The sequence below is a fragment of the Monodon monoceros genome, unplaced genomic scaffold (genome assembly GCF_005190385.1).
Source record: "Monodon monoceros isolate NGI ecotype Baffin Bay Population unplaced genomic scaffold, NGI_Narwhal_1 Super_Scaffold_2, whole genome shotgun sequence".
In the NCBI taxonomy this organism is placed as follows: domain Eukaryota; kingdom Metazoa; phylum Chordata; class Mammalia; order Artiodactyla; family Monodontidae; genus Monodon; species Monodon monoceros.
Window position 1 is genome coordinate 54077469 of NW_021703776.1, and position 9425 is coordinate 54086893.

Consider the following 9425-nt stretch of genomic DNA (forward strand, 5'->3'; position numbering starts at 1 on the left):
TGCCCAGACCGAAGTGAATGACGGTATTTAGGAAAAGACAAATAGAACTATTTTTTTCTCTCCTGTACAGTGTTTTATGGCAGCCTCAGCCCCTCACTTGACAATCGTGCTCCTAATAAGTAGATATTTAGCAAGAAAATAGTTGATGTAACATGGTGAGACTTTACCCATTTCATAGCAGGTGAGTTCTGAAAAGGAAGTGCCCACTTGGTGCTTTTTTAAGGAGAAACTTACAGTGGTGTGCTCACTCTAGGGTGAATCCGGGGATTACATGCAATCTGAGAAGTTGTCATTCATCTTTATTCTGAACGCCCAGAAAGCTAAGATGGAAGGCCATGTTTTACTCTCAACATCAGATCTTAAGCAAAAAATCAAACCCAAAAGATTTTACAGATAACCTAGGATTTAAAATTTGTTTCCAAAATTGGTTCATCTTAGTTTTGAATCACTCAGTATCTTATTTTAATTACTGAGATCAAATGACCTTAATAAGCTAAAAGCAATGAGCTCTTTACAAGCATTAATGTTATTTAACATATTTAAATTACGTTTTGTAAAATGTTGGTTTTTGTTTGTTGTTTTACTGTATTCAGGGAATAGTTGGAAAGGATCCAAAGTGGGGAGAATTTATATTTCTTAATTTTTAACATTTTTTCTGTTTCATCAGAAAGCTGTTTCATCCTGAAAATCTTTTTTTAAAGTACCAATATATATAGAATCAGAAATATACGAAAGTGCCAGAATTAAATAGTATTGGTTTATGATGCCTAAAGTCAGATAATTTTCATTAGTGAAAAGCAAAAATGTCTTATATCTTAATGGACTTTTCAGAAAGTTAATTGCTTCAAATTCTTGCTTACGCTATCATACAGACCAGAGAAAAGAACTTTTACAAATTGTTTTTTTTCTTCTAGGAAAGCCTTTATTAGTTATTTAGTCTGTTAATTATAGCATACAGTAAAACTTATTTTTCAGAGATGATTGCTGTAAACCTTTACTATTGTATAAAGCTTTAGTATTTCAGCATGTTTTCCTAGGCATTATTTTCTTCAGTCTTTACCTCAAAGCTTTGAAGTGAGTATCATTATCTCCATTTTACAGATCATGAAACTAAGAACATTTCATGAAAACCCTTTTTTAGTGATGATTAAATTGGAGCCCTCCTCCTATCGATCTTTGGATGTTGTCACCACTGTCAGCAGTCAATGTGATCTTCAACACCCTTGATGAGGAGAAAATAAGGGAAAGGGATGAGATTCAGGTTAGGTGGGAAGGAGTTGGTCCTGAAGCAGTTTTCTGTCTCATCTTCATATAAGTTCCATCTTAGAAACACTCAAAGGCTTATAATCTGCACCCATCACCTCCATTCTGTACTCTTATCATCTTCCCACCGCACACATCCACTCATACGCACGTTTGTATTTTTGAAAATTACATTTGTGAATATACGTTTTAATTTGGCATAAATGGTACTGTGATATCATTCTCTTTCCTCCCCTCTTCTACTCAGTTCATGTTCTAAAGCCATATACTCCTGGTTCATCGCTTCCATAGGTGGCATCGTTTATTCTAGAGCATTGATCTACCACATTTTATTTATACAGTCTCCTAGGTCAGTGATTCTCAACTGGGGCTGACTTTATGCTCCCCAAGACACTGGGCAATGTCTGGAGACATTTTCGTTTGTCATAGTGGTGGGGTGGGAAGGTGCTACTGGCATCTAGTGGGTAGAGGCCAGGGAAGCTGCTAAACATCCTACAATGCCTAGGACAGCCCCTGACAACAAAGACTTATCCCGCTCAAAATGTATACAGTGCCAAGATTGAGAAACTCAGCCCTAGACTAGAGTTTCTCCCTCTTGGTCTCTCATTGTTATCACCTGGGAGCTTTTAAAATATACTGATGCTGCTGTAACAGCAGCATCAGTATATTTAATGAACTCGTGAATTAAATCAGAATCTCCCCGTGGGGGGTGGGGCACGGGCTGGGCTTTACAGTGATTTTAAAAGCTCCCCAGGTGATTCTAATATGCGGTCAGGTTTAAAAATCTTTTCCCTAGAGATGCTATCTTTGAAAGTTAAAGCATTGTGGAGAAGAAGGATAATCCAGAATTAATTAGAGATGGAAGAACAGTCATCAGTGCTGCTCTGGGTACCACTTTCTGACTGTGTAAATTCTGCTGTTACAGACTTAGGTTCTCTAATGGTAAATAGGAGAAAATATTCTCCAGTTCTTTAATTCACTGAAGTATGATGAAGATAAATGAGTTAAGGTTGCCCAAGAGTGTTAGCATTAGTAAAATCAACTGGTGGACAGAATAAATACATATAAGCAGCAGTCTGCAACCTGATACTACAACTCCAGAAAATCTTTGAGGAAATCTTACAAATGATGGGGACAGGGGAGATGGCTTTGTATTTGCATCCCTTGAGTTCCAGCAAAGGAGCAATAATAGGAAATCTTTCCCCAGGATTTAGATTTAACTGCGCTCAGTAGGCAGTTAGCATGTATCCTCCATCAGCTTTGTTCCGCTGTTTTATCTGTTAGCTAATCAATCCACGCCAGGCTTATTTTTCATTTGTGGAAAAAAGTGGCTGCTGATGTCCAATGCCCTTTCTAAGAAAGGGAAAAACAGACTCCTCAAAAAGTACAACTTGGTGTAGACTTGTCAGATCCTTTAGCAGTGAGAGAGACAGACAGACAGACAGACTAATGTCCTCACTTGCCTGGAGCCAGCAGCATATACCACCCTGGCAGGAGAACATAACCTTGAATTCATATATCGCCCTGTCCATATCCTGCTGTGGGAGAAAAGAGACCAGGAACATTTCCATGGACCAGAAGGATTCCTTCATATTTTCAGGGCAGATTAAAATCGCAGCATGAGAGAAAGCTTTTAGCTTTTGGCACCCCAAATAAATATGGACTCAGGATCTGTTGGCAGCTGTGAGAATGGGTGCATTTCAACAGCAGTAATGTGCATTCTTGTGTATCGCTCTGTCACTTTCAAAGCATTGTGACTTACATTGGATATTCATCAAGACTCTAAGCAGGAGTTATGATTTTATTTTTACAAATGGGAGAACTGAGATTCAAAGACACAGGTGAGTCTAGAACTTCAGTCTGATGAGTTTTTCATAGACCTGTTTCTGAAATATCATCTGGTCTCTTTGATTTAAACTGATGTATATCATCAGAACTGTAAGCTAATTATCTAATTATGGAAACATTTACAATCATACTTCGATGTATTTAAATTTATTTCCTGTCACCTAGTTATAAAACTATACATATGTATTGTTTGTGATAATATAAAAAGGCAAGAATTTGACTAGGAATTTTGGTTGGGTTATATAATCTGCTAAGTTACCTATTAAGTATTTAAGCAAAATTTAAATATATAATTTGAAATCATATTTATGAAGTTTCTATATCATGTATGTTTCATTCACCTAGATTACTCGTTAGCAGATGATCAACTGAAAATAACTTTTATATTTAATACCACAAATCTCTTCTTTTCCTAAAGGTTTTTATGGTTCCTCCAAACTTGCTTTAAAGGACTTTTACTCTCCCCGACCCCGCTTTGTTTTTTAGATACGGAAAACGATCTAGCCCTGAGACACTGATTTCAGACCTCTTGATGAGAGAAAGCACGGAAAACGTTCCCAGAACTAGGTATGAAAACGCTTGTGTGGGGACATTATTGCAGAGTTCAGGTACCCAGGAGAGGGAAATCAGAGAGGGCTGCTGGGAGGAGGCGTTTGGAATGGGGTCTTCTAGACCAGGTAGGACTTGGACAGAAAGAGGGGTGGGGAACAGAGCAGTGAGGACCTTTCTCTTCACACACTCATTTGCAAATCTCTAAACTGCTGTGGGGTAATACTTTCTGGCTCAAATTATTTGATGCTCCTTTGAAATTTTAAATATGAGTGACTTTAACCTCAGAAATTACTCTATAGAGAATTTCTCACTGGCTTAGATTGTGGAAGCATAGGGTAATCAGCCCATCTCTACATTGAAATGACCAACTCTCCATCTTTGGCTGAGGTCATCTTTAGTTGTTATACCCTAGGTGGAGGATCTACACATCCTAGGAAATGCCCCTTCTGGTTCTCACTCCAGTCTTTCTGGTTTTACATGAAGCTGTAGATAAATTGAGGGGTACTCCTGCTTACTTTTTGACATGTTTTAGTTCAACTGATGTCACATTCAATGAATGAACAAGAATGACATTATTCTTAGGGCTTGTCTGGAGCCTTGGGGCTTTCTTGGAGTGTGGACCTGCCTTAGGAAGGGTGCCCTCTAATATCTAGGTGTCAGACATTGGGCTGGGGTCCTCCTGAGCGAAGACTGTGAGTGAAAAGATGCCTGGTCCTCCTCTGTTTCCATAACTGACTCTCCTGTCCCAGGCCCCCTGCCCCTACCCACCAGTAAGATCACATGGCATATGGTTTATCCAGTTCTGTGCTAGCTAGTCCGCCTTAAACCCAGAGCTCTACGACATCAAGAACCAAGTTCCCCAGAAGAGGTCACTAGAACACTTGCTCAGCACGTGTGACTGGTTGTCACTCTTCATTGGGTTCTCCCTAGAGGATGAGCCTACGACCCTCTGAGCCACCCGCCTCCCCTCCCACCCTCCCTCTGTTCTCCTGTGAAATGGCCAGCCAGGGTGAAGGTGCAAGTCTAGAGTTGTCAGGTTTGTTCTCTCTGAAGGAAACACCAATTTGGACTGAAATAAAACTCCAGTGCTCTTGTCCCTGGCGGTACCAGCCAAGACTTGAACATCAAATGCAAGGGAAGCAGGTGGAAAACTCATAAGGGTGGTTTTTACATACTAAGCAATACATACTTTTTAATGTTTCATTGATAGGCATATGATGTTTGCCACCGTAAAAAGTTTAGGATATGCTATATCTACTTAGGGTTAGAAATATATAATCATCCAGACCGACTTACTGTCTTGCTTCTGCTCTTTGTTTTGTGGCCAAGCATCCCACGGTTGGTGCATGAAATAGAGTTAATTGTACTCTGATTGACAGCCTCAATCATGTGTACTTAGAAGGAGACAAAACTTGACAGCCTTGAAGTTGCCTGTGAATGCTATTTTATTTAAAAGGGTTCTTTATAGTCTAATAAATATTACCTTACTACATAAAAAGCCTTGCAGGAAAATACAGGAAGCATATTCAGAGTTGAATAACAGTAAGTTTCTTTTACAGTTTCATGTGATTCCTATAGTTTTGATCTTCAGAAATATTGCAGGGTTCTTTGGCTACTTTGATAAATACAGAGCCTTTTAAATACTCCCTCTGAGATTTGCCTGAGACTCTCGGTAACATGTGTGAAAGCTACTCAGCTGGGTCTCTGTACATTATACCACTGTCTCCCGCTCTGATATTCTACATGGCCTCCTATTTAGAATGCCAACAGCAGACTTTTCAACAGCTTCTGATCATCTTTCAGTTCAGAACTGAATGTCTCACTCTTGCAAGGCTCCCAGGAAGTTGGGAAGCTTCTCTTACGTGCTTTGCTTCTTGTGTTTGACAGGCTGGAAGACCCTTCTATGTGGTGATGGGAAATGAAACTTGCTCTCCGGTCTTTGCCTATTTTTCAACCCCTATTTCATCCTGTAAAACTAGAGTCTGCCGGTCCTCCCAATGCATGCAGCCCCTTTGCTCACCTCTGCAGAATTTCCTTTTGTCGACATTGTATATATGTGTGTTTAAATAAAGTACCACGCATTCAAAAGTGTATGCTCCTCAATGCAAAATCTGCTGTTGCAGTAGTAAGAATTATCTGAAGTTACTCATGAAATCACAATCTCCCTCAAGTAGCAGATTCAAGGTTTGTTTCACCAATATTAAAACAGTGCCTATGGAAGATATAAAGATATGATTTATGACAACCAAGACACAGCTGTGGGGTGTGTGTGTGTGTGTGAACAACAGACGTATTTGGAAACACAGAGCAAGGCAATGCTAATTTCTAACAATTTGCTGAACTTTTTCCCCCATTCATATGGAATTCTTGCTAACCTCGTTAGCCTGTGCTGTCAGCAGAAAGGACTGATGTCTGAAGGAACTTTCTGCAAAATGTCCTGTATGTCCTCTGTTGAATACAGTAGTCACTAGGTACATTGGCTTTTGAGCACTTGAATGTAGGGAGTGCAAATAAGGAGCGGAGTTTTACATTTTAGTGTATCTTAAATAGCCACGTGTTTCCAGTGGCTACCATATCAGACAGCGCAGATCTACACATTCACTTAGGCCACCACTCCTAGAATTTGAGTCATGAACAGAAACACACTGAGCAGGATGATTATCTTTTCACACAACATGGGGTATGATAATTAATTTAGCTAAAGGTTATTAAACTTCCCCTCTCCTTCACTTATTAAATAAGTACTCCTTCCACGTACTTATTTGCATAGGCTTAGTATTAGATTCTTATGTGTAATTTCTAAATCAAAGAAAATGGGCCTCATCCTATATTTGTACTTTGAACCACACCGTAAAAAATATGCACAAATATTTATATGTGATGTCTTAAAACTGCTTACAAAAACCCTGTACACACCATGACTTAGGGAATTGTATGGTATACAAAATATTCTTTGTTTATAAAGCATTCTGATGTTTCTCCAGTGCCCTTATGAAAGGAACCAAAGAGGTCCCTCATCCCTTTCATCATATGAGGACATAGCAGGACGATGCTGGCTATGAACCAGGAAGCAAGCTCTCACCAGACAACAAATCTGCTGGTGCTTGATCTTGGGCTTTCCAACCTCCAGAACTGTGAGCAATAAATTTGTGTGGTTTTTAAGCCACTCAGTCTATGGTAATTTGTGATAGCAGCCCGAGTGGACTAAGACATCCCTGAGAAACAGAAATTCACTTTAAGAAATACAATAATGGTAAAAAAAAAAAAAAAAAATCGCACAACTACATTCCAAGAGATTCCCTAGTAGTACTTCTGAAACATTTTCAGCCTGGTAACCCTTCTTGGAATGAGTTTAAAGGCACCATACCACCCATATATCATTGCAAATAATAATCCTTGCGAGAGTTACAGTAAGAATAATTCAACCTTCATTAACGAAATGCCTGTGAGCAACATAGTCATTATCAAGTAAATGTATGAGAATTTATGAAGCTCTCGTCTGATCCTAGCTTTATTCAACATTCTAAGAGGTATAAATTGTGTATGTGTTTTTGTAGGTGCCATTGTGGTTTTATTTTGATCCTTTCAGTGCTCATGACACATTCAAGCAGAGGATTATTCCCGCCATTTTCACAAGTGAGGAAACTGAGGCCCAGGGAAAGTAAGTGACTTTCCCCACTGCATTCAGGTTAGGGGGATTTGACAGCAGCTGCTCTAATTTCAAACTTTACCCTGCCCGATGATGTCTCGTGGAAGAAGTAAGTCAAGACCAGGTCATATATAACCTTGTTAACAACATAATCGTGGCACACTTAAAACAAATTAGAGAATAACAAAGTACTAAACCGTACAAAAGGCATTTAGAAATGGAAATGAGTGTGGGTAGAATTAGCTAGAAAAGTCTTCAAAGAGAACATGAATGTTGAGCTGGGATTGAGGACATTCTGGGTGAGGTGACCAGCTGAGCTCAACACAGAGGTGGATCAGCTTGCAGAGTGGCCAGGGTTGGATCAGTGAAGCAGGTCCAAGAATGGCCAAACTCACTCATCCATTCATCCATTCACACACTTAGCATTTTCGAGCACCTAATACCTGTTGGACATTGCACTAAGCACTGGGCATACAAAGATCAGTAATAGTTTCTCAGGGAATTTGCCCTCCAATGAGGGAGACAGATAATTAGTGCATCGTTGGAAGTACAGAGATGGGAGTGTTAGAGTCTGGGGATGTTAGGGGCCTCCTTTCCACTCATCATGCCTCCCTTTGCAGTTTCCTGACAAAGGAGCTATAGATTTAACAATCAATTGGCAAATGGAGAACAAAGTACCAGATGGGCAAGTATCCAATGAAGCCAAAGACAGGGCTGCCCTAAGCTGGATCAGAGCACCTGGCTGAGGCCTGAACCTCTAGGGTAGCCCAGCCCCCATACCAAACCTCAGCACCCTGGTGGGGAGCGGCAGGAATAGTGAGGTGTGTGGCAGTCTCACAAATCCACTTACGCAAACAGCACACAGACAGGAAGAGGCAGCCTGCCACGTCCAGCAGCAGAGGGGGGAAGAGAAGGGACACTCGTGAATGCGTGTTACCTTCTGGACAATATCCCTGCCCATTGCGCTTCCCTGGTGGCGCAGTGGTTGAGAGTCCGCCTGCCGATGCAGGGGACATGGGTTTGTGCCCCGGTCCGGGAAGATCCCACATGCCGCGGAGCGGCTGGGCCCGTGAGCCATGGCCGCTGAGCCTGCGCGTCCGGAGCCTGTGCTCCGCAATGGGAGAGTTCACAACAGTGAGAGGCCCGCGAACCGCCAAAAAAAAAAAAAAAAAAAAAAAAATCCCTGCCCACAGTGCAATGTGGTCTCAAGAATCTATCAGGATAGCAGCTTCATTCCATGCAGGGGGAGGTAGTAAAAGAGAACACAGGAGGAACAGCCAGAAGCCTCTACTGGCCAAGACTAAAACTTAAGTCCTTTGAATTCAATATGCTCAAAGCTGTGATCCACTGTTTCAGGGGAAGAGATACCTCCGCCCTCTCTAACAGGAGGTGGGCAGGAGGTGTTACAGGAGCCATGAAGGGGCACCCACCCCAGGCTGGTGAGACTGGAGGAGGCAGGCCAAACTTCCTGGAGCTACCGGTGCTTGAGTGGAGGTTCGAAGGCAGAGCACCAACTGCCAGATGAAGGGTGTAAGGTAGAGGATCTGCAGGTATGAGAGAGCAAGATGTATTTTGAGGAGTTTTTAATTATTCTTGATTCCTAGTCTTTGTAATTGACTGTGTGCTAGGCTTGGACCACTGGGTTACTATTCTAAAGGGAGAATCCAATGTGGGCTGAAGTCGAGTCCCATGGCCACCCCCAACCCTCTTCTCCCAGGCATTCCCTCCCCTCAAGTCCCACCTGTTCTTCCTATAGACTTGGCTCTGGGGGAAAACCAGCCCCTCTAACAATAGTATTCATTTGGCCAAATCAGGACTCAGCTTCTCAGCCTGAGAGTTCTTAGTCATGATCTTAGGGACAAACTTACAAGTTCAGAGAATAACTGTTTTTAGGGTTGGTTCCACTCCCTAATTCAGGAAGGAGGCACCGCGCTATCTCTTTTGCAATATTTTAGCTGCCTGAACGCCTTCCAGCCTCTTTCCCCTGCCAGATAAGGGTCTGGACAGAGGAGCAGATATAAAGAGAAGGAAAGGTCAGCACTTGTTTGGGACTTCCACACCATGGTATGAATCTTCTTCCCACTAAGCAAAGATGGCTGTCCGAAGGTAGGCC

General features: G+C 41.5%; 1 protein-coding gene across 2 annotated transcripts in view; it reads left to right on the plus strand.

Moving 5' to 3' along the window:
- NPY (neuropeptide Y) overlaps nt 1-6813 on the plus strand; it is an 8830-nt gene extending 2017 nt beyond the window's left edge. Inside the window, exons 3-4 of one of the 2 annotated variants that reach the window (XM_029233923.1) lie at nt 3598-3678; nt 5551-5751. In XM_029233923.1, coding sequence (XP_029089756.1) covers nt 3598-3678; nt 5551-5575 — 106 coding nt within the window. In that variant the 3' untranslated portion in view covers nt 5576-5751. Of the gene's footprint in view, nt 1-3597; nt 3679-5550; nt 5752-6647 lie in introns of those variants that run through there. The other variant, XM_029233922.1, reaches the window with a different exon arrangement.
- Nucleotides 6814-9425: the final 2612 nt, after the last annotated feature.